The sequence below is a fragment of the Apostichopus japonicus genome, chromosome 20, assembly GCF_037975245.1.
Source record: "Apostichopus japonicus isolate 1M-3 chromosome 20, ASM3797524v1, whole genome shotgun sequence".
NCBI lineage: Eukaryota > Metazoa > Echinodermata > Holothuroidea > Aspidochirotida > Stichopodidae > Apostichopus > Apostichopus japonicus.
In genome coordinates this window covers 15975111-16000691 of record NC_092580.1, presented here as the reverse complement: position 1 = coordinate 16000691, position 25581 = coordinate 15975111, and the positions used below count along the sequence as shown (strand labels likewise).

General features: G+C 37.4%; 3 protein-coding genes across 14 annotated transcripts in view; 1 reads left to right on the top strand and 2 right to left on the bottom strand.

Moving 5' to 3' along the window:
• Nucleotides 1-16961, bottom strand: part of LOC139961560 (vezatin-like) — a 32071-nt gene extending 15110 nt beyond the window's left edge. Inside the window, exon 1 of one of the 3 annotated variants that reach the window (XM_071960834.1) lies at nucleotides 16831-16961. Coding sequence is in view for 1 of the 3 variants with exons in the window: in XM_071960832.1 (XP_071816933.1) it covers nucleotides 272-274 (3 nt within the window). In the remaining 2 variants the exon portion in view is untranslated. The other 2 variants (XM_071960832.1, XM_071960833.1) reach the window with 2 other exon arrangements.
• On the top strand, nucleotides 13-13755 carry LOC139961568 (translation initiation factor eIF2 assembly protein-like). Of its 10 annotated transcripts, none has more exons than XM_071960848.1 (13): nucleotides 13-48; nucleotides 952-1049; nucleotides 1409-1477; nucleotides 2078-2126; nucleotides 2569-2664; nucleotides 3263-3369; nucleotides 4243-4288; nucleotides 4969-5044; nucleotides 5428-5550; nucleotides 5739-5767; nucleotides 8695-8793; nucleotides 11560-11688; nucleotides 12811-13755. In XM_071960848.1, exons 1-13 carry the CDS (start codon nucleotides 28-30, stop codon nucleotides 12853-12855), a joined length of 987 nt encoding a protein of 328 aa, XP_071816949.1. In that variant the 5' UTR covers nucleotides 13-27; the 3' UTR covers nucleotides 12856-13755. The 10 variants fall into 10 exon arrangements, with proteins under 10 accessions (XP_071816949.1, XP_071816953.1, XP_071816954.1 ...); XM_071960852.1 differs by having other exon boundaries at nucleotides 30-48; nucleotides 941-1049; XM_071960853.1 differs by lacking the exon at nucleotides 13-48 and adding an exon at nucleotides 141-276 and having other exon boundaries at nucleotides 941-1049.
• Nucleotides 16962-17591: 630 nt separating the features above from the next.
• LOC139961559 (uncharacterized) lies at nucleotides 17592-25163 on the bottom strand. The gene is made up of 3 exons (XM_071960830.1): nucleotides 23938-25163; nucleotides 18725-21117; nucleotides 17592-17873 (listed from the first exon to the last, which is right to left on the bottom strand). Exons 1-3 carry the CDS (start codon nucleotides 24017-24019, stop codon nucleotides 17595-17597), a joined length of 2754 nt encoding a protein of 917 aa, XP_071816931.1. The 5' UTR covers nucleotides 24020-25163; the 3' UTR covers nucleotides 17592-17594.
• Nucleotides 25164-25581: the final 418 nt, after the last annotated feature.

Here is a 25581-nt window from a genome sequence, read left to right as displayed (position 1 = left end):
TTAGAAACAAAGAAGAGAGAAAAAAGAATGAAAGCTCTTAGTTACATGGTAAGATTTTCTCAGTTTGTTATGCGAATAAATATGGTTCAACGTAGTACTGTATACTGTATGTCAAAACTTACCACTACTTGAGCCGACACCGCAGACTTCTAAGGTCTAAATCAAATCATGGTACATGATTACAGAAGCAATTTTCGTGAAACTAGGCCTAATGTTATTTGCAGAAGTGAATTGGATACGTTCGTTGTTTCAGCTACTACTGGATCATTACCATTGGTAAATGTATGCCAAAAAAGTTCTGATTAAAGACTGAATTGATGGTTGGTTCTGGTAGTTCGCAAGTGACTGGTGAGCGTTTCGGCAGAGGGCCTAAGTGATATCCAAGGACTGATTTTTCTCCTGTTTCATGTCCCTAATGGGTAACACTTAATACTGTTACATCTGTTTTGCAGGTAACAAATTAAACGCAAAGTCAATGCGTGAGTTGCCCATGAAAAGGCATGCGTCTATTAGGTACCGGTTCCGCGATTCCAAAACAAACGTTTGTCATCAACATTCGCAACATTGGACTTCGGGGGAATTAATACTGCTTTAATGCGAAAGCAACGTCTTTGATGATCGTACGTTTTAGTGGTACTTGTAGGAAGAAAATGATATAACATATTTTGGTGCAGTTGATAGTTAAATTAGTAAGATAAAGAGTATGGAAGCTATTCATAACTGCAAAAGTAACTTAGTGCACGACAAGGAGTAGGACTAGGCCTAGGCCAATGTAATGTGCGGTATAGTAAGCTATTTCGTTGTGAAGACCTATTCTCATGTTAGCCGATCATTGCCAGGCATAAGCCCATTGTAAATGCATTTCATGTTCTTTGACTATCACACATATCCAAACAGTAATTAATCCAAATGTCAAATGATGTAATTTATCTCATAATAGCAATTTTCCAGTTCTCAACCGCTATGGCATCACCAATGTCAAAACAGCACATTCTCAACTGCAGCTTTTCATCTTGGTACAATTGCTTCCAACATGTTTCTATTCCCAGGTGAGCATGTCCAACATTCAATTTGTTTTCATTTAATCCTATGTAGCTTCTTTACTTTATAGCTTTATTAAAGTAGCATAATACTGCAATGAATGTCAGAATGTTGTTAAAAAGGATTCAAGGTAGAGCCATATATGTCATAATCAGGTACCATTCATTGACCAAGGGGGAGGCAGGGGGAGAGCAAGAGAATGAAGGGTTATGTTGTGCACATATCCAATTGTACCAACTGTGCCAATGTTCAATAAATTAAACCTTCATGGTGGTGTTTTCTCCAGTAGAAGCATAACTGAGGAATTAATGTGTTTAGTTTTCAGATAAGAAATTTTCCAACTTTCCTATTTTCTTTTCCCTTTCAGTAAAATTATTCCTTTAGAAGATGAGTTTGTATCATACCTTTTGGCAGATGGAATTTACCTTCCTGACAGGTAAGCATACTAGAACATATTAGTTGTATCATGCAATAAAGGTACAAGTCAAATAGGTTACCATTGACCAGATAACTTGATGATGCCATCTGTGTAAAAATCCAATACTTCTCACACCCAGTCCTTTCTAATGTAAGCTTTCTTTTTTAAAAGACTTCAAACCTTTCATACTATAAAGTGAGCAAATATCCATGATTACCAGAGACAGTCCCTGGATTTCATGTATCCTTATATTGTCCCCATATTTCATGTACTGTAGGTCTAGGTATTGTACATACAGATCATTATTGTAAATTCAAAACTGTCCCTGAAATGGTTAAAAGACCCTGAATAATTGAAAGTTTATTTGTTTGGCTTTCTTTGCATAGATATTAGCAGCTTAAGACGTAATCGTTAAATATAAAGATAACAAAAAGTTCACTCACAAGTGACACCAACCAAGATCATTGATTAATTTACACAGCCTTTAATTAATTCTCATTTAAACCGTTGTATCCATTCAATGATGAATAATCATACTCTTTTTGATTTATGAGAAAGTGTATAGTATGTTGGAAAGATAGTATTCTTCCAATATATTTTTTCTTCTTCATATTTTAGCTCTGGAAGTGGAGACTCGGATGATTCAGAAAATAATGTACAAGCAAAGGTTTGTGATAAAACATAATGATAAATACATCCCTGTCCTAATAACTCCTAAAGAATCCAGTATTGTTTTGTCTTTCTTGATAGAAACTGATACTGATGTTATTTAAAAAAATACAGAACATGTGCTTACAAAAATTCATTTGTATGCCAAGCTGCTATAACCTTTATTTTAATTTTAATATTTAGTAAATGTGTTTAAATATTTAATTTTCTATACTAATATTCATATTTTAATTTTATGTTTAAATGACTTTTTTACTAATTCATCTTCAATTTTTGTAATGTACTTTTTGAATTTATAAAAAATTAAATTAAAAAAATATATACTGGAAATAAATAAACTGAAACTAAACACATTCTTAATCTTCTCCGACTGCCGATCAGTTGTGGCAACAAGCATTGCATGGTTGCAATGAGCTAGTCTTGTATCTTCTCTTCTACAGAGGCAACAGTTTCCAGAATTACAGTCTCTCATTGAGAACAAAATTCAAGACCTGGGTGGATCTGTGTTTCCCAAACTTAACTGGAGTTCTCCCAAGGTGAGTAAATGCAGACCCATGGGACCATAGTCAGTATAATGAATCTGTTAACCCCTCCCCAGAGAACTAACTCCCCTCCCCCCTCCCATCCCACCACACCCCTCCGATACAATTTTAGATTTACAATAGATCTGAGTCATTGCTATTTGAACATTCCAGTAATGACATTGCAACCTTGAGTATTAAAGCTTATCTGGAGATCCGAGACAACTTTGTTTCTATGTTAGACAAACAAGCTTTTGACATAACTTTTGATAACACCAAATTTTTGGAGAACAACCTTCTTTGCTTCTGCTGATGATCTTAAAAGAAATTCCAGACAAATTAACAAGAAATTTTTGGCAAAAGTTAGGTCTGTATTTACCTTTAACCTTTACTGTATTAAATACCTTAGATGGCACTCGTCCTTTGTCCTTCTTCCTTACACTAATGACACCCCAGAGTTTAGTATATATGTACTTTTGTCTTTGAGTGTCACCTTGTGAACAGAGTATCAAAACATACTGTTTACATTTGTTTAATTAATATTCCAACCCAGGTAGATATTTGTGTCCATGAATGTTATTAGTAGTATCTTTTATCTTTGTGCTACCTCTAGGATGCAGCATGGATAGCAGCGGGAAACACTCTAAGAAGTTACAATTTCAACGAGATATTTATCTTACTCAAGAGCTCAGATTTTGTAACTCACGATCTGACAATGCCGTAAGCGCTCAGTTTTGTCTTTAAATATTTTCTGTGAATCTTCTTCTGTTCCTTGTTCGTTTGTCTCATCTAACAGAAATTAAGAAGTGAGCACACATGAGCCAAGTTGCTAGTCTCTTGTGCAAAGTTAAGACTATTGATCTGTTTCTCAAAGCTGGTGGAATTTAGTCTAGTCTTTCAGTACTCACTCATGTTTGCCAGGGATTTTGAATTCTTGTATTTGAGTACCTTCCTTGTTTAGTTTTATTGATAGGTTTCCTGGTAAGCCTGTAAAGTGCCAGATTAACACCCCTGTGGGACCCTAAGGCATCATATTCCTGTCCCCTGTCGCTCTTACTTCATTCTGGAGCTATGACCCCCAAAATAGAAAACTGTTTCATGTTTCCTGGACTTATTCATGGATTTAGGGGGCCCTGGACCTTGGATGCCCCTAGGCACTTCCCTCATCGGCATATTGGATAATCCTGCACTGAGCTAGCATGCAAGTCTATAGCAGCTGCATGTACAACTAAGTTGTCAGCAATGATACGTCCCACATACCACAGAATGGCCACTAATACATTAGCAGTGCTAGGCCCTTTGATTTATGAGTAAGCCCATCATGTTTCTCGGTGAAATAATTTCTAAAACACATTTATGAAATCTATAACTTGATCTATATTTTCTTTGACTTAGAGATTGCCTTACTGGAGGCATGGTTCTTTAAAATATTGTTGGTCATCAGTTTTGTTTTTTTTTGGGGGGGGGGGGGGAATGAAGTGCTTTCAACAAAAGAGTGAATTTAAAGCTAGATGGTTTTGTTGAAATAAAATTTACCTGAACAAGACTTTATTAGATCACTTGTTTCATTCTTTTTCTTTTCTCTTTTTTTAGATTTGAACTTTGTGAGAATCAAAGTAAGGATGATCTCAGATATGAGGTAAGGTTAATCCCCCTGGTTATCTAATGTACCCTTTGTCTTGAAGTAACATTTTGTTACTGATTCAGCTAGAATTAGCCTAGTTGCAAAACAAAAGTTTAAAGAAATGTGCCAAAATACAGAGTAGATATTTTCTTTAATGTGCTGCAAATTTATTTAAACAGAAGCACAAAGTTTTGAAATTATTATCTGTAACTTTATGTTATATCTTAATGTTGGTATTTGTCTTTCTGTTCTATATGTGTAGTTTTCTTTATAAATACTTTTATCTTTATTTTGGATGAATTTCACCGATGAATTAAACTGAAGTGAAGAGTAGGTGAAGTGGAATAAAGTAATAATGGTAACAACTCCATGATTCTTTTATTGAGGAGAAGATGTGTAGAGCTTTCGATTCCACCTTCCATAAAAAAGACTGTCTGTCTATGCTAGATGGTCACGTTTGTTTTGACAGTAATTGTAGACTTTCGAATGCTGTTTAGCATTCATTGGGACATCTAAAACAAAATAAATGAAACCAAGAAAAGAGCCAGTCACTTTAAATCATGCCTGTTACTACAAGGTAATTGTTTCACTAGTCATAATAGACTTTTGAATATATCTGTCTATTTAATGTCATAATAGTGTATAATGGCAGGTAACAGTTTGCTTTCTAACGTTAGTCTATTTTAATACCACAGCTCATCCTGCGGAAATGGATGGAAATCAATCCAAGTATGGAATTTCGAGTTTTTGTGAAGAACGATTCTATAGTAGGTATGTGACTTATTTATCATATCAAATCAGTAATGCAGAACAAATAACATGGTGAGAATAAAGAATGTCTAAGCAGAACTCATATTACAATTGTAGAAAATATAACATGTATGAGGATACAGAAACATTACTTTGTCACTGAAAGCAAACCAGGCAGGAAGTTTCATAGAAACTTATTCAAATTCTGGCAATCCCTATAATACCATGTCTTTGCTGGGGGGAAGGGGTGGGGGAGGGGGTGGGGGAGGGGAGGGTATACCAGACAAGCCAAAATACCTTTCGATAGTAACATAGTTCCCTCATCATATTGCTCTTTCAAACAATTTTTTACTTTGACCATTTTGGAAGGATTATCAATATTTCTTTTACATTTTCTATGCTAGGTATATCTCAGAGAGAAACATCAACCTACTATGATACAGTTGCTTCACACGCAGCAGAAATACAAGAAGAAATAGAGGCCTTCTTTGATAAATTTATTTGTTCCAAATTCTTTGATACAAGTTGTAAGTGTTCCTTCTTCATTTTTCCAAAGTCATTTTCTTTTGTAAATATTTAACTTGCTGTGAGATGAAATCGTAACACTTGGGTGTGTTTTGTTGTTGTTGTAGCATATATGTCATTCTGTTTTATAAAACAGATCAATACTTCAACCGACCTATATTCTCCTTTTCTTTTCTACTTATGTTGCCAGATGTGTTTGATATTTACAGAAGAGAAAAGGTAAATATTTGATAATGTAAAGCAGATCAAGTTCAAATTACATTTCACATTATTACATATAATTCGAAATTCTTATTTATTTGTCATGATTTTACTGATATTCTTTTGCCTCGAACCCTTATTTTTCATCTCATGCATACCTAAGCAGCTCAGAGTTAATATATTCCACTCTATATGTGTGACACGGTTTTGAGACAATAGATTCTCTAGCTTTGTCCTTTATTTATTTCCTTTCAGAGCATCTTCAATGGTTATTAGAATATTAACGCTGGCACTTTACTGTCAAACTCTCTCAATATCTAGTTTGTCTGTACAAACACAGAAAACAAATATACGCATATATATGCACAGTTTGAATATCTTCTTGAGATCTGGAATGCAAATTTTGACTTTTGAAAGTACTACAGTACTTGCCAACTGCAAAAGAAGAGTTAAGTTTATGGTAATGCATGCATGGTTATCATTCATATATACATTGCCTAATAGCCAAATTTTCAACAGATGTGAAAACAGGTGTTTTGACTGCCTTCTGTTGTTTTATAGAGCAAAGTGAAACTATAAACATATCATAGAACAAATTTGTGAAGTGTTTGTTTGTGTGTGTCACACTGTCATCATACCGTGTCCAATTTTGTATTTGGCTTATAACATGTGTCATATAACATGTGTCATGCAACCATGCTGCCCCACGGCCATGTTGCATGAGACCATGTGGTATGTGACTATACGGCATAAAGTATGAGATCTGATAGCATTAGACCATGTAGCAGACAGCAAGGTAGCATACAGCCATATAGCTTTAATATGTAGCACCAAACCATGTAGTATGAGACCATGTAGCAAGGAGACCATATATAGCCTTCGGCCTTATGAGGTGATATGAGACCATGTAATATGAGACCATAGGTAGCATCCTGTCAGGAGTCTTGTAGAACAAGACCAGGTGGAGACCATGTCACATGCAGCAATGTAGCACACAGCCATATTGTTTAAGACTATGTAGCACAATACCATGCCATGTGAGACCAAGTAGCAAAGGAGACCATATATAGCATCTAGCTTTTAGTCGTGTAGTACAGGACTAGGTGGCAGGAGACCATATATAGCATCTAGCTTTTAGTCGTGTAGTACAGGACTAGGTGGCAGGAGACCATGTAACAATGAGACCTTATGTAGTAATGCAGCACAATCTTACAGCACAACACCAAGTGGCATGGGACAATGTACAGTAGCATGTGGCCATATATGAGTGTGTAGCACAAGACCATGTAGTATGAGACCATAGGTAACATCTGGTCTTGTGTCTTGTAGCACAAGACCATGAAGAATGAGACCATAGGTAACATCTGGTCTTGTGTCTTGTAGCACAAGACATATGTAGTATCCAGTCTTGAGTCTGATAGCACAAAGACCAGGTGGTATGAGACCATGTAGTAATGATACCCTAGGTATAGCATCTAGCCTTATATATCAAGACCATGTGGCAAAACAACAATTTGATTGAGAGCATGTAGCAATAAAAATATGGCAGTACTAGACTTGATGACACGTTCTCATGTAATACTCTGTAAAATAGGGATGCACCGGATCCAAATTTTTGGATCCGGCCGGAACTGGATTTTGCCGGATAGTACATGAAATCCTGCTGGATAAAATCCGGCCGGAACCGGATTTTTTCATTACACAAAAGAAAATCATTAATAAGAAGTAGAAGTATGAAACAAGGAGCAAATCTTAGGTGAGGTATACGCATATTATAAAGAAGGTGAAATTAAGACCCCATTTATGAGCTTAAATATGACTTGAAGTGGTGTAATCTACATAAATAATAAAATAACTACAATATAATTGTTGACAAGCTTGATACAGTACCGTATGTAAATTTGTTTGCTGGAAAAATACTGCATACTACCTACAGTATGAAGTTTGTTTTAAAACGGGAAGCTACATTTCACAAATCTCATACTTTATATATACTGAATAAAAAGATTATTTAATTGTTGTAATAACACTACTATCTGGAATTAGAATTGTCTTTTATTATTCATTATTTGGTAACAAATTTTTACACTGCAATATTATCTGTAAAATAAAAAAATAAAAAGCATTGTATCTTTCCAGTAGTGGAAGGAACTTCTTATCTATCTTTTATCTATCCTTTAAAAATAAAATGGAATTGAATGTTCATTAGAACACTTAAGTATTTTGACTGATAAGTATATGAATGGTCTAATTTAACTGCACAATATTAAAGTGATGAAGGCTGCAAGAAATGATTTCACTGCAAACTGTTTTTGATGTATATAGCTTCATATTATTACATTAGTTGTATTATTTTGGTTGACCTTTAGAAACAGTGGGTCAGACCATTGAGAAAATTAAATTAAACATGTTAAACCTAATTTTTCCTTACTTTGAATGTTTTTATTAAGTTTTTGGAAATAGTTTACATTGATATAAGTTAATACCAACACCTTTTTAAGGAATAATTCAGGCCAGATTTTGAAAAAGATTCGGCCGGATTTTGAAAAATATCCGGCCGGAACCGGAACCGGATAATTCCTCACTATCCGGCCGGGTAGTCCGGCCGGACCGGATATCCAGTGCATCCCTACTGTAAAACCACACCAGCCAACTCTCATGGTTAAATGTACTGTCAGACTCACAGGTAAGTCTGGCAGATTAGTCTAATAGTGGATGTCCAAATCTCATGTGCAAAAGTATTGAACTGGTTATGCAAAGTAAAGCTGTTATACCATTATAAATATTTTAAATGATACAATTTTCATGAAACTTTGGAACCTATGATAAATTTGTTTTTATTAATTTCTTAAATTTCCAGGTTTACTCCTTATGTGGGGTGGTATTGCTCTCGTTTGGCTCATTAATATCTATCCATTCCAATACATTATATTTTCTTATTACAGAATGACATCATTCTCATTGATTTTAATCCATTTGGGGGAGTGACTGATTCTCTCCTCTGTGACTGGAATGAGCTGTTTTCTGATGGACCACAAGAAGAGGTTGGTAGTAAGAGTAAAACTGTCCCTGTTTTATGTTTATTTATGACCCTTCTCTCTTGGCAAAAACAAAACTGGTATAATTATTCATGTTTTACTTAGCCTAAATACATACATAATTACCATAGCAACTTAAGTCCTGACCATTGTTTGTATATTAGTGTACCCCAGTGAAATATGAAAGTGTTGTTGGCCTAAGTGATTATTTTGTCCTTTGCTGTGTTTCAAGAACATAAATTTATTGAGTTAATTTACATATGTTGTAACACACTTGTAACAAGCCAAAGTTTAAGTACACAATTTGACTCATATTTGATGCAAATGAAAGGCTTTAAGGGATGTACACTCACAAGCCTTTCTTGGTGAAGAATACCAATTTCTTGAGGCACTTTACATATGTTGTAACGCACATGCAACAAAGCAAAGTTTGAGTAGACAATTTGACTCATATTTGATGCAAATATAAGGCTTTAAGGGGAGTTTCTGATTAATGCACACTCACAAGCCCTTTTTTTGGGGGTTTTTTTTGTGAAGAATACCAATTTCTTGAGGCATTTTACATCTGTTGTAATACATATATGCAACACCTTGACATTTACTTTTGGGTTCACGTATCTGTGTGGTGTGATCTGGTTTTAAATTTGATTGCACAATAAGCTTTTAGAAGAAACAGTCGACACTTCCGTTTACTCAAATATGGAAAAGAACAAATGAATCCAAGATCTTAGCTAATTATTCATGAAGGATTAAAATGCTCGTCAGATTTCTCCATTAGTGAGATGTATTTTTCAGTTTAAAATATAACTTTTAATGCAAAGGTTAAGTAGACAATTTGAAAAAAATTATTTGATGCAAATTTTTCGGTCCCTGAAAGGATTTTAGGGATTGTCTCTTTTTACGTTTCTCATTAATGCAGATAATCACAAGCATTTAAGACAGATTACAATATTCTTAAGCTCTATAAAACTGTATTCGAGGAAAAAATGAAACAAAAAAGTATACACAAATATTCTTTGCACTCACATACAACAGATACACATTTTAAACTTTGTTTCAACTTAAATGACAAAAACACAATTTAACCATATCCTAATGAAAACTTCCATGGTAGTTGTACAAAGACCTAGCTTACTTTGTACATATGGATTGGGGTAGCCCATTTTGTCAGTCATTTTAATACTTGGTAAGGTTATTTTACTTGCAGCTAATTTTACCATGTAAAGATATGTGTGATCAAGGCCTATCTTCTTTTTTTACACATATTATACTATGTGTACAAGTAAGTTGGCCTAACATTTCGATCCTAGCAGGATCTCTTTTTCATTTTTTCATTTTTGTTTAAATCCCCTGAAGGAGATCCTGCTAGGATCGAAACGTCAGGCCAACTTACTTTTACACATTCTCTTACACAGGCTCTTTAGTGGATAAAGCAGTTTGCTAACAGTTTTATTTTATTTTGACATATTATGAAGAACTCTTATTAGCCGTTGAGCAAGATCATGTGTATTATCCATTCCATTCAAAGTTGCTCATGAAACAACACTTGAAAGTGTAACACTGTCAATGTATTAGGCCACTGGTGTTGTGAGTAGATTAATTCGTTTTGGTTCTTGTACCCAGGTTCAACCTCGGGTGACTTTTAGTAGAAAATTATCATTAAGAATACTATGGGAATGAAATGCACAGAAGTTGAAGACATTTGATTTGTGGCTTGAATAGAAATTAATATAGTTAGGGATTATGGATAAATAAAAAAAAAGTAAATAGGTTATTAAATTCATGTTGCCATGAAAAAAGACATCTTTACTGCGGGTTTATTCCAGTCCTAGTGTGCTCTATAGTATTTTGCAGCATGCACCAAACAAATTGCTTTTCACAGAGTTTGCCTACATATGAAACCTCTATCATGGATAGCAAAAGAACTTCAATCAAGGCCTATTGAAGGGTGTGAAGACTCGCATTCAAAGAAACGTCTCATGCCGGTAATCTGACCTAGTTTCGAATGAAGTGTATCAGAAGACACCACCATTGATCCCAGAAAATACACACAGCTTGCTACCTTCGGTAATTAGACACTAGTGTAAAGTCAATACATACAGCTACGGTCAATACCCACAACAAAGTGTGCATAGCAGTGATGGACATTACAGGTCTAGGTAAACAATAACAAGGTATCACGTTTCATTAATGTCTGCATTTTGTAGCGACAAGAAGAAAACTTCACTTGCAATCAACGGAAAGTTAACTTTTTCAGAGTGGGGCACACGGTTTGGGGCAAGTCTTCAAGGCCTATTAAGGAAGGCAAAATTAGTATGTTTCATGCAGAGTGGACCATGTTTCTTACATTGAGTTGTATTCAAATTGTACATCTATGTCTGAGCCCTGAGTTTTAAAGGTTGTTGCTGCCGCAAGTTTCATTAGTGAACAATACTGTAATAGCTAAAAAGGGTACATTATGGAATAATTTATCGAATCTCTCATCGCATACATGCTATTCAACATGTTCAAACTGCTACACAAGTGCAAAACTGTCTCTAGCATTTATTGTACGCAGGAACCGTAGTATTTTAGGAGAGACAAACTTCAAAAACTGCGACAAAAACTTTGAATGCTAAATTATTCCCTGCGAACAGCAGAGGTTCACACGAGCCGCCACAACAAAGTTACGGAAATTGTGGTTACAAGTTTCATTTTCATGCTTCCTGAGTTGTTGATTTAAAACTGTTCATGTCGTTAGTATCTGTTCTTGTTTTTTCTTTTCGATGATAGAACGTGTTTCTCTACGTGGACAGCCCAGGTCATGTCCAGCCAAGCCCTTACCTTACCTATGGCTTTCCAAAGGAGTATGTCGATCTTGCATCGCCTGATGCCGCAAAGCTAGTAGAAGCTCTTAAAATGGTTTGTATAAACAAATATCTCTCTTCTGTTAAGTAAATCTGATGAACAGGCAATATTTAACCTTCCCAAGGCATTAGGTTTTGATGATAAAAATGCTAATAGTAAGCATTAACGAGTGCTTCTTGTGCTTTTTTTGTTATATATCTTTGTAAGGGAAGGTTTCAATGTTTGGGGGTTTCATCATAGGTGGCAAAACAAAAAGAGTGGAGTCTAGCCCTTCAAAAATCATGACTTCAGCTTCAAATGAGCTTCCACCCTGCATGTTACTCGATCTAGCTGCAGTGAGAATATGGTTCTGTTAAAACCGCTGCACACTGCTCGACTGAAGTGACCAGATTCAGCTTGATTGGTGTGACCAGAGTTCTGATGGTCGTGAGAACCATTGTCTTGCAACTGACCCTTGCATTCAGACCGAATCAATAGGAGTGCACAAGGACTGTTTTTCTTGTCAACAACCTGTTCTCATTTATACGGTTTTAAACCTGCAAAGTTATCTCCCTACCATTGGTTACGTTGGTGAAAAATATGAAGGTTTCATCAACCGTCACGAATGTCGGCAGCTACCAGTTTTCATTTTCTGACTGAAGCCAATGTTTCTTTAAACTGATAAAATCTTGACCAGACGTAGTCTTAAAGCACAAGCACACTGCCCGACTATCCACAAGCCTCCACGTAGGGACAGTCCGGCAGTGTGCATTGTTTGTACCTGTATAGAATCCATCTGCCCGACTAGCCACAAGCCTCCACGAAGGGACAGTCCGGCAGTGTGCGGGGTTTGTACCTGTATAGAATCCATCTGCCCGACTAGCCACAAGCCTCCACGAAGGGACAGTCCGGCAGTGTGCGGGGTTTGTACATGTATAGAATCCATCTGCCCGACTAGCCACAAGCCTCCACGAAGGGACAGTCCGGCAGTGTGCGGGGTTTGTACATGTATAGAATCCATCTGCCCGACTAGCCACAAGCCTCCACGAAGGGACAGTCCGGCAGTGTGCGGGGTTTGTACAGGTATAGAATCCATTTTCAGGGTCAGATGTTGTGCATCTGAAATTCATCTCACTATCCATCATTTTACAAGAATTTTATATGTAACCTTCTGTACTTTCATCTTCCGACTTTCAGGAAAATGTCAAACAGCGTCCAGGCCAACGTGATACGGAGACCTGAAGACGATGAGCTCACCTCAGGTTCTGTCGGTTCGTAAAGAAGGTTCTCGCTGGTGTTAGGTACGGATGCCCAGCGGTAGCATAACTCCCCAAATAAACAAATCAAATGAGGCTTCTGGAGTTGTTTCTGGACATCAAGGTTTTAGAAGGTTAAGGAAGATTTAAGAAGTTTTAAGAAGTAAATTGCTATGAGCAAAAGTAATTTCCTGAATTTCAGGAATTAGTGTAAGATGTAAGTTGCTATGTGCAAAGTTGACTCATGAAGTTCAAGGTTGTGTTACAGCAGTTAGTTGCTATTTGAGCAAAAGTAGTTTCCTAAACTATAAGGTCCTGTGTAAGATGTTAGTTGCGATGAGCAAAACGTTTTCCTCACCTCCAATTTTCTGTGCAAGATGTAAACTGCTGTGATCAAATTATTAAGATGTACTGAGCAAACTAAGGCTCCAACGTGTTTCCATAGCAATGATATTCGAGTTAATTTGGAAAGTCTTGTGGAGAGTTGAGTACGCCAAATAACACAAAAATAGAAACCTTGTAAACTGTTCTACCACATGTATTCCAAATGTTGAAACACACGGAACAAAAATACTTGGATTTGAGCAGAAATATATATATCTTCACCAAAAATATATGTATCAGAAAAATATCTGTAAAATAATTCATGTGCATCAGTATGATAATTTAAAATCCATGATAACATTTCAACATATAGTACAGACATATATATATAGCGTGATAGCGTGTATGACTCTGAAACAACATCATTGACTTATCAAACCGACCTTTACTTAACGTCGCCAACGTAACATAACCTCCTCATAAAACATTTGTATTAATGTTCTTGAAAGAAACTAACCTGTCTTTGAGTAAAAGAATAATACAAGAAGAGTATAATAACAGATATCTCATTCACATATGTCATCACTTGGAGCGATGTACTTAGGTCAGTATATCCCACCTTGGTGTACATTAAATATGACTGTTTACACAATAGACTGCCCACATTTTGCTAGACGTTGAGAAGCAATATGTGAACATGTCTAATGGACTGGTAATCATGTAGATAATTATTGAGTGTAGACAACATAAATGAGAAAAACTCAACTCAGAGGATAATCCCTGGATAAGCTCACCAACATACAATAACACTATGATACAGAATTCTTAACATACGACTGATATTCAGTAAACACCATGCAGCTTAAATTGGGAACACAAAGTTAAGCCTGAATGAAAAAGTACCCTGGATACACAAAGTACCCTCTTATGCGTTGACGGAATACGAAAGAACCTGGCTTTACTACATAACAGTGTTACATGTGACTGTCAACCCTACATTTGCCTCTTGACACCACAATCTCATGAAGTGATTATGTGCATATTTAACATGAATGTTAGTCTCGGCCCATTAGGAAGAAACAAATTCCATTGAGCCATACTACTCCCCTTCATTACTTCGTAGCCCTTATCACATGGTGTATTAAATACAAATATTTGAATGGGCTGGGGACATGTATGTATGTATTGAAGATCCTCCTGCAAGCAGGAACTTGCGAAGAAGCCATCATTGGCTTATCAAAGCCGCAAGCTGACTGAAGTCATTCTCTTAGATTCATATTTAACGTCAAATGATTATGAATTGTCAACAACTCTGTAACTAGATGACATACATTAATCTTGGAGTGACTCCAACTCGGGACCTTTTGATTGAAAGGCACCGGCGATAACCACTGAGCTAACACTCCTTTTCATTCGGTCGTACGCAGTCTTGTGACGAGACCAGTGTGTGATACCAGTAAGAAACAAAACATGTGAATATGAAATGGAAAGCTCACAATGACTCCAGAAGCAGCCTTTTGGATTGGTGTGATTAACAAAAAATGGTCTTAAATACAATGGCCTCAAAAGTAGAACAAACTTGCATAACCTGTTAAATGTAATAAGAGGACAAATTTGTTGTACCTTACAATGATCAGATGCGCAAAGAATTTTACCCACTCCCCACTCTCGTCGCAAATTGAGATTCCCAGTATCCGATTCAGTACATAGAAAACCTGTCAGCAATCTTACATTTACATACTGCAATACTATAGTGATAAACTTTCGAGATCTTAACGCATATTTCTTTTTTATAAGATGTCACATGATACACAATTTATCTAAACAAGGGAAACCTCTCTTATATTAGATTTTATTATCATAATGTAAAAAAAACCATTAAGTTAGGAAATAAAACAAGAATATTAAACATGTTTTCTAAATGTGGTTTTATTTGTCTGGATTTTGTAAGGGATTCCTCAGACAGAGGTGGGATGTGAGAGAGGGGGTGCGGGAGGGGGTTGGTACCCTGCTGGACTAACAAGGTAAGAGTTTAGTGGTCAAGGAGGCATTGTTGTGAGGGAGAAAGGTAAATATTCCAAATGCTCTCAGTTTTTCACCTGTAAACAAGCTTTTCATTAGGGGTCACATCCCCCCCCCTACTTTTTCCAAAATAGCATGAGCCCTACTGGCAAATTAAATGTGCCCCTTTTATGAAGAACTGTCTTTTAGAAACTTTTAAGGCCTTTGTTAAGTTTAATATTTTATTTAACTTATTTATTGTTAGTCTGTACATGCTATGATTAAAATGGCATCTCATATCTTTTTGTAGCACGGTTAACGATAAACAATCTCAATAACTAAAAAATCAATGTTGCAGCGCACCATAATAGTATTGATAGCATACTAACACATCATATATATTTAAGTGATATGGCCGGTGTGTATTTGTTAATAGCATACGAGTGGCGGTTGTGGAATGAGGAAGTGCCCCTCTGATGTTGTGCCCCCCCCCCCTGCTTTTCATTGTTACTTTTTAGCAGATACAACTGTGTATAATGCATGCTCTTATATCTATGACATATATCCTTTAATAGGTCACGACGATTTAGTGGGGTGGGGGGGGGGCTGGGCAATGAGGAGGAACAGTGGCAACAGAACATGAACTCATTCATATTTACAGTGACAAACATTTATTACACTGATAACTGGTCGTTTGCACAAAAGAACTGAATGTCCTAATCATCGCCGGTCGGAATATTCCAATTTTATGTAGGGGTGTTTGGTGTGTAGAATCTAGAAGACTGAACATTGTAGTCGGGTGGTATGACATGGACGTTGGGATAGTAGGGGTGTTTTGTAATGGTGTATTTTCTTTCCTGTTTAGAGTAATAGCAATTTCTCCTCATTTTTCTAGGTATCGGACATGCAGTATTTTAATGTATATATATTAATACAGTTTATTTTGAAAAATAAAGATAAAATACTCCATAGCCGATACCTGAAAAGAGAGAAAAGATACTTTTTACTCAAAACAGGAGAGATAAACTAAAAGACACGCTATAAATACAGTACCAACCGTGATTTCAATCCATTTTGAGAAAACGACTGAACTCCCTTACCTCTGCCAACAATTTGCCATTGTTAAACTCGACGCCTACCTATTATCGAATGGTGTAGTCCAAAGTAAAACAACCGGCTACGAATGGGACATAAACCAAATAATTGTTGGTCCAATCTATGCATGCTGGATCGTGGTAATTATAGGGCTTGTAGGGGGGTTGTTGAATCGACTTAATCTATCCCTTGTGTCCACAAATTCCCCTCCAACACCTCTCCACACTTTCCTGTCTCTCTTTTTTTGGATTGCACAACGATTACATTGGGAGCTGCTTCGGCTCCCTGATTACTTGAACAGAGGTTCGAACCTCGATCGTGATTAAATGTTTTCAAAAAAAAAACATGATACATCAAAGAAGCGTATTGCTGCCACAATAAGCAAATAGAATCAAGATCTTTTCGAAATTTCGTGAAATTTTGCAAACATTTTGCAAACATTTTACATCTTTAAATAACATTTCCAAAACTCAACTTCATATAAAACATTGTTTTTTTTATGTACATATTACGAGTAGGTACAATAGCGATGCAAACTTACCTTGATTACAAATCTTGAAAAACAGAGCTGACACTTTTCAATCTGCCATGGTCCGTTTTGGCGGACCCTTCCAAACTCATGCTTCGAGAGTAGACAAAAAATACCAAACGGAACTTTGCAAGAAGCAGGACTCACAGACCAAACCGATCTACTATATGTAGACCTATGCCCTATGAAATAGGCCTATACTATTTACTAAAAAATAAATTCCGTTCCTTGCGCAGTTTGATATAATGGAAAAGTTACTAATTATTATTAATGGTAAGAAATTTTCACCTCGAGCCATGGCAGTAAAAGACTAACATACTCAGGTACATAAAGTAGAAACAACCAACCATCCATACCCTCGCTGAGAAATATCCTAAGCAAATATTCTTCTTTGTGAAGGACATATGCGTAGGAACTCGTTTCTTTTGTTCACGGAAACGCACTTTCTATAGGATGTAACCTAACAATGAAGCCTTATTAACTACATGATAATTGGGTGGTCGATAATTTCCACTCTTGACTATTCAAGTTGTTAATTTGTTTTGTACGTGAACAATTTAAATTCATGAATATTCTGAAGAAATTTACATCATTGCAAATATTTTTGGAATAACATGTGACCCCCATCCCACCCCCAACACAAACACATGTTTTTATTTTATATTTAATTATTTATTTTACTTTTGTTTTTTCTTCGCCTAACGTCCGTGAACCTTGAATTGAAACTCTCCGTTTACATATATGTTGTCAGTACGTCCGTACAACCGTCCGTTTATTCACGTAGCGGTAGTCTCATGTCCAGCCGTATCTCTGTTTAGCCGTTCAGTGATGCTGGAGACTGCTGTCGTTCGTGTGGTTCTGCTGTTTTGTGGCTTAACCTTGACGTTCAAACGTTGTTTCCACAGTATCCAGGTGTTTCGCTTACAGATGAATAGTAAAAATATCATGAATCCCTGAAAAGGCGTGAGAATGTCAAATAATGCTAATAAAAACTCTTGTGATGTTAAACTTCCAACGAATCCAAACAGCCAAGTGAACCCAAGAACTGTCGCTATCTGCAAATAAAATAGCAAAAAAAATGTGTAAAGGACAGAATTTTGAGAAAGTTCTGCCTTGCAAGTAGGGTTTTGATTCCTTGCCAAATGCAAAAGTATTTTGTGATATCATGATACTGTGTGTGTGTGTTGTTGTACGGTGCGTGTATGTAAATATGTGTATGCTCGTCTCAAATCAGGGAGACGCTGAACCAATCATCTCAACTAATCTGCATGCTATATGGATGCTGATGAAGAACATACGTCCAATAAAAACATACCTTAGAAGACAAGTTGGCAAGTCTAACGGTGAAATACAGGGTGACAATTTTTGTAATGGTAAAGGCCTCCTTATCTCACCTACGCATTTTTCTTTTGCAAATACAGTGATCACTGCATGGTACCAAAACTGTATTTAATGTAGCAGTGTCATATATAGTCAGGAGTTGTGAATATAGGCCCAGTTTATTACAGTGTTCCAAAAAATAAGTTAAGGTACCAAAATGCATGAGCATATTTGGAATGTTCCTCATCAAATACACAACATACCCTTCATTAAGCTATTGACAGCCTTGTTGCTTACTACCATAGACAACTTATCTACCAACAATGAATGAGCAGGCGCAGATCCAGGAGTGTGGGGTGCACACCTGCTCCCTTTCAATACAAAATATCAAACGTAGTTACTTACACAATTTATGTGTAGAGCTAATTTATGGGGCTAATTGACAGCCCAAAAATATTCCTCACCATGTGCCAATTCGTGTCTATTTTTTTCTGGGCGGGGGGAGGGGACCCCGCAACCCCACGCCCACATGGGAGTCGGATTTAACGACCCCAGGACCATACCTAGATCCGCCCCGAATACTTACTTTAATGAATATTAAGAAGGTGTTGAAAAGTTCCTTTGTGTCGTTGTTCCTGGCGAGAGACTTGCTTCCTCGAGTTTGAATGCATAGGCTAGTAACGACGTAGACAAACACACCTGCGTTGAAGACGACGTTAAGCCCGAGAGGGACCGAGAAAAACCATATATTGATGAGTCTGTCACCGATGATGCAAATGTTCTGGTCACCATAGTATACACGGTCTCTACCAAGTACCAGTTGACAGATGTAAAGCGCTAAACTGATCACAGAAGGTACTCCATAACAGAATAGCATGTTTAAAGCCACACTGGTGGTACTCATCTTAGACGTAGAGGAACGTACTTTGAAACTGAACGTGTGGATGAAATGACAACCAATCAAAGAACTGGTGGAAAACGTTGCCAAAAAGAAATAATGAACTGACCATGCGATTAATCCACATAACATTCTGACATTGGTTACTTTGGCTACTAGAACGAAGCTGATTGTTGCAATCAGGAGATTCAAACACAGGATCATTGTCAGCAGTTTGCTGATAGTCGAACGAAGAGAAGGAAACACTCCGTACGTTATTAAGCTGAATGTAAGACCTACTACAGACGACATGGTTCCCATGATGTACATGATTTGAACAATTATTGATCGTACCCCCGAGAAGCCAGATATTATCGTCGGCTCGTCTTTGGCACAGATTTCAATGGTATCATTATCTTCCCATCTGAACTGATCTGGCCGCAGTATCCATGAATTATCGCGGATGCTTACAAGCAAATCTGAATCATTAGCCGAACTTGTAAATTCGGATGCATTTGCAAAGAAAGTCTGCCGACACGCCGCAATCCCGCATGGGAATGAGTCGGAGGATGAAAATTGGTACCATCTCCTAGTTGAAACTTCCACCCCAGAAAGGACTTGAATATTGTATTTGAGCTTTATGTTTGCTACGTGGACTTCTATATCCTGCCATTGTTGGTCATTCAACAAAGTCACATTGAAGTTCTCTCCGTCCTCTTGCTTCTGAATGACAATGTCAAGATCTTTATACCAATTCGAGAAACACGTCTCATGGTCAAACCTTCCACATTGGCTTGTCATCTGAATTTCATTAACATTTCTGCACTCATCTGAGGATTGAATCTCTTCTACTTCACCAATTGGCAGAGATGCTACTAAATCTTCCAAAAACTTAGCACTTTGTGTTTGACCGGTAAAGTAAATAACTTTACTTCTGGACGCATCAATGCATTCCGAATAGTCGCTTACCCCTTCAAGTTGGTTGACATTAATTCCTAAATGCTGCTCGATGCATGTTAGTAAGTGGCTCACTTCGGGATCATGGTTTGTCGTGTTGCAAACTTCAGCTTCAGACATCGAGACGTTTGCCATAATTTCTACTTCTACTTGCTCGCATTTAATCTGAGCTGTTTGTTTCTTGTAAGCACAATTATTACTTACGGGTTCATAGTCCTTTGGACAGCCTACAAAGGCACATTCCTTTTTTAATTCGTCGAAGACTTCATCGATGTCGCATTCGTCGTCGTTTGAGTTGAGATTGAAAGATAGTGACAACGGTGCAAATATGTTAAATCGAGATATAGGCAGCCTGCCTCCATAGCTAAGAAATGTCGACCTAACACATGTCGATAACGAGATTTCGTCCTCTGATGCCAAGAAGTAACATACCGTACAATAGTTGTTCCTGAATGTGATATTATTGACCGTAAGTGGGGCGAATGCATCATTACAAAGGTTGATGATGCTTTCATTTGCAACTGTACTTTCAATATATGTGTCTGGACATGAACTGATCATATTTTCGATGTATGGGCTAAGACAGGGCACAAAATAATTGTTACTCATCCATTGGTCTTTCGGAGGAGCTAATCTGGTATTCAGGCAGGATTCAGTAAGGACCTCGATAGTTTCAGATCTGCTACGATTCTGCTGAATACTCCAAAGACAGTCTCCGTAGAGCGACCACGTTTGAAGATCATCCAGCAATTCGGAATTGCAAATGGCACAATAAACATTTTTGAAGGTGACGCCGGTAGTTGTGGAAAAGACTGGAATGGCCTCGAGACCGTTATCTAGTCTTCCAACGGTATCGAGACCGCTACAATTATCAACTCCCGTCCAATCAGAAGGACATGTTGCCACCATCCAATAGTTATTGAGGGATAGTTCATCTTCGATACAGTCAAATTGAACGAGATGTGTGTTGGTCTCTGATCTTTCGTAAGTTGTCGTGAAACATCTCTCATAGTACGCTTCAACATCGTGACAGCAATCGTTAAAAAGTTGGCAGCCTTGATGGCAGGAGCAAACTTCCTGTCTTGGGATGTCTGTGCACAGCAAACGCTGGCACGAATATGAATATAGGTAGCAACTTTCTACAGCTGAAAGATGCAAGGAACAAGAAAGCATGATATATCATTTGCATGGGAAGCAGCAAGAAGTATCAAAATTTTTATATTTTTGCTGAACGTAAAAGGAATCCTATGAGCGTGTGTGCCAGGGCCGGATCTATGATTTTAAAAAAGACAAGGATGTGGCCATGAACAGGGAGATCCGGGGATTTAAGATATAATAAGTTTTACATATAGGTTGTGCTAATAAACTACTTTAATGTTTTATGTGGGGTCGAAAAAGCGGAATACGTACACCCACAAAACTTCTGCCCACCCCCAAACCCAAACCCCGGACCCGCGCCTGTGTGCAGTGTGGATACCGCCATGAATAGTAAATATTGAAACTGAAAAATAGTGCACGGTGGTTTATGTTCATACATGGTATGTGGCTCTATCTTTCCGTGCATGACAAAGTTACATTGAAGTCAATGGCGGACAACTTTGTGAACAAAATTGTAGTTTCAACAGCAAAGCTTGGGTGTTTATTGTGTATATGTTGAAGGTCGTTTCAGGTCAACATTGGTAAAAGTCTGAATTCCTAATTATCATGATCCACTAAGAATAAGATGAACTTCATACACAGCGTGCTGATCCACCTTTGTGAGTATGTGCTACCTAATATGTTTCGCATGGATCATTTGAGGCCACCAGGTCATCTGGTCTGGAAACGTAGTAAAATATGATAATCAACAGGAACACTTGGATCTACTTTTCACGTGGGGTGTGTATCCACCCTTAGACATTTTACGAGGTCAATTGATTTTCGTACAGGTCAAAGTTTACAAACCTTGTAAGCACAATTTACTCCAAAATTTAAAGCAAAAACTGGGATGAACTTCAAGCTTGGTGAGTATAGCTCTGTTCAGTTATATGTGGAGGTCAAAAGTTTTCGCATGTAAAGCATGGCAAGGAGTTAGTAAACCCAACATTCAATTGATATTATAATGGTGTCCGCTTCAAAATGCATTTACATTGTACTCTCCACGAGAATGACTTTCGGTGGTTTTTATGTGGCAATGCAATGTTATGAAAAGCGTTAGCATTATGAGGGGCCTGAGGGCTTGCATAAAATGAGTTTGAATTAGACGCGGAAGTCCTTTATGCTTCGATCATCATGTAAACATAACGACAAAAGAAAACAATGGCATTATGTGATTATGAATAATTGCATGAAAATGACTTGTGAAAAAAAGTTTGTATAAACATAATAAAGAGACTTGGGATCACAAACGTTTTTCACCGCATTTTTTTTTCACTTTTTCGGCGTTCCATATTTGTGAAGCTAACAGCGGTTTCACCAGCGAACTAGAAAACAAAACTAGCGTGAAGACGCTGCTCAAGAAACTACTACAGCATGCATGCCATAATGCATACACAACCAATCTAATGCATGTAGTGAAGTTTGGTTAAAAAAGAAAGCTTTTAAGTCTTGCTAGACTAGTAACCAATTATTTGGTGAAATGGGTTAATTTGATACCAAACGTTTAAGATCGCCCTGACAAAGAAAGCCGTGTCCTGTTTTGTTGCGCTCCACAAACTGAGGTAACAATGGCAATGGAGTACATTGCGATCTTGAAAGAAGAATTCGCATTGTAGATGTACGTGTGCGTGTGTGTGTTTCTTTGCATGGAAAGATAAAATGTTTAATCTAAGTGCGTGTAAAGATGATTTTAAATTAAGCTGCAGTCTGCCTCGTTTCATCAACATTAATAAAGAAGAAGATTACAAGCAAGTCCCAATACATATTAATTGGAAATGTTTAACGCCGTACACTATAGATTCGAACACGGAGATGAGACTGCTAACATGAAACTCCGAATTAAACGGCTGGTGTCAAATCAGAGATCTGGATCAATCTCGGAGATTTTAATCTTGGCAGGGACCAGCTCAGGGATTCGAATCATATTAATTTGTGTAAACGATCTTCGAACCAAATGTGATCGGGCTTAATTGTGTGACCTTTTAGGTACAAAAAAGTGATTCCTGATGAAATCCGAATCTAGACGTGCCGCCTTTTCTATCTCGGCCGAGGAATTTAATTTTGTCAGTAGTTTCGATCCTATTCTAGGGAATAAACAGGATATAAACACCCTGTGTGGACACTGTCATATTGGCCTGTTGAAGAGACCCGGGGGTGCAAACAAGCTTCGAATACATGTAATTTGTCCTGATCGCATAATCATGTAAAACGCGCACGGATCAAATTTGTCCTATATGCATTCGTGAATAATTTATAAATTTCTCAAAACTACACAAACTAATACTTATGGGCTATGATATCACGTATCGAGTCCGTGATATGACTGAAACATTTTGTTTCCTCCAAGGTAACCACTGTGAGAATTTTAGTCACTTAAATGTTTTCTTTATAAAGTTACACAAGTTTGAAGATCGTGCAAGCACTTTTTTCTATCAAAATGTTAAAAACCAAACCAATTCGAGAATCCTCGACTGTCTTCGCCAACAACCTTGCCAAACATAGAGTATTACTTAAAACTTACATTGTCATTGATCAAGCTAATACAACCTTGACGATTTGGTATTTTACTAAATGAAGGTTAATTAGTCAGTACTTAATTAAAGAATTTTATTGCAATTCTCAAAAATTTCGTTGAGACAACTGAGAAAACGTCATTCACTTCCATTTTTTTTTTAAGGGAAACTTAAGCTAATAAACTAGGGACAAATAGTTATTGGATTTTAGTATCATATTACATCGTTAGGAAGATGGACCAAGATCAATAAAAATGCTATATTGAAAAATGTCTCTTTCAATAAAAAAAAACAGAAATATGTAATTATACTTACTGATGTTTCTCGCATGAGCAGTTGCTAAGAGCAATGTGAGGGTTAACACACCAGCTATGGTCTTCACTAGATGTTTCACCATGATGCCGGGAACAGCTGTTACACGGACTCCTAGATGATGCCGAAGTGTATCTCGGGTAACATTTGTTAACTTGAGAGTTGAACGAGTGCGTATGCTGTGGTCTTTTTGCTTCTGCTATAAACTCATAGGAGACCTGACGTTCAAGCTGAAATGATTTAGCTACTGCTGCGTTAATTACTATAGAAAGTGCATCCTTTTGTAACAGTTTTTATAGTACAGCCCTATTGGTGCGTTCTTCAATAATTACGGAACATCATAAGTGCCATTCAGAACACAGCTATACCCGTGGTTTTGCACATTTTACGGGAGCGCTTAAACGTCATAACAAAGAAGATTATCAATCGAACATTTTGCGACATTTTCACTTCTAAGAAGAAGCAGTTCTCTGCAAAATTGCCAAGTGTTGTGGCGACACATATATGCTTTAGTATTATCTAGCTCAAAGAATGGGAGGGTTAAGTTAATCATACAGACGAATTAAGTCACACACACAAGAAGAAACTGTTCCACCCAAACATTACGACCTACATTGATCACATCAGGTTGCCCGACAAGGTGTAAGACAGGGTTGTCCAACCTACGGCCCGCGGGCCACAGTGCGGCCCGCCGCAAGGTCCTCATTAATTTACAAATGTACTTTTACCCAGGAATTCTTTGTTGATAAATTTGAGAGATCATTATATCTCAATATGAAGATTGTTTTGATAAAGATCAGAAGGCTTGTGAAGTGTCATTTCCTGCAATCTGCATCTTTTGGGCGATTTTTTTTCTTGCATGCCACGCACCAACCTACGGTGGCGATCCGCTTGTATAGTAACTTCATTTCCCATACCCCCAACAGACCCCTAGCGGGGCCACTGAAATTTGCTGCTCTGGTTTCGTTAAACCCTGAATATGCCACAGGAGCTTGTAGGCTCATGCGGCCCCTCCTTTATTATAATCCTTCGAGGTGGCCCTCCTCATCAAAAGGTTGGACAACCCTGGTGTAAGAGGAGGAGAAGGAAGATGGATGAGAGGAGGAGAATGGTGTAACAGAAGGAGTAATGGGAGGAGGCTGGGGGAGAAGGGGACGGAGAAGCTGAAGCAAAAGGGCAAAGGCCAAGGAAAAGAAGGAGAAAGAAAAGAGGAAGTGGAGAGGAGAAGGAGGAGGAGGAGGAGGAGGAGGAGGAGGAGGAGGAGGAGGAGGAGGAGGAGGAGCAGCAGCAGCAGCAGCAGCAGCATCAAGGGAAGGAGGACCAGAAACCACAATGATAAGGAGAATGACAGAGAGAAGGAGAAGCAGGTTACTGTTAAGAATCAAACTGATGGCGTATTTGAATAGTTTATAACTGAAAAGTACATTTACATAGAAAGATGTTCGGCATACAAACAACCATATTATGTGTGATACTTAAATATTACCATCTCGGTGTAATACTCATAAGAGGCTTTCCATAGTCATAAAGAAGAAAATATCTCTGCACATCTGTAATTATTGCTATTTAATCCCACTCAAATGGCTGTATTACTCAATACTGACGTTGACAATACTTAAATGTTTATTAAAATGTTGATAGGGCAAT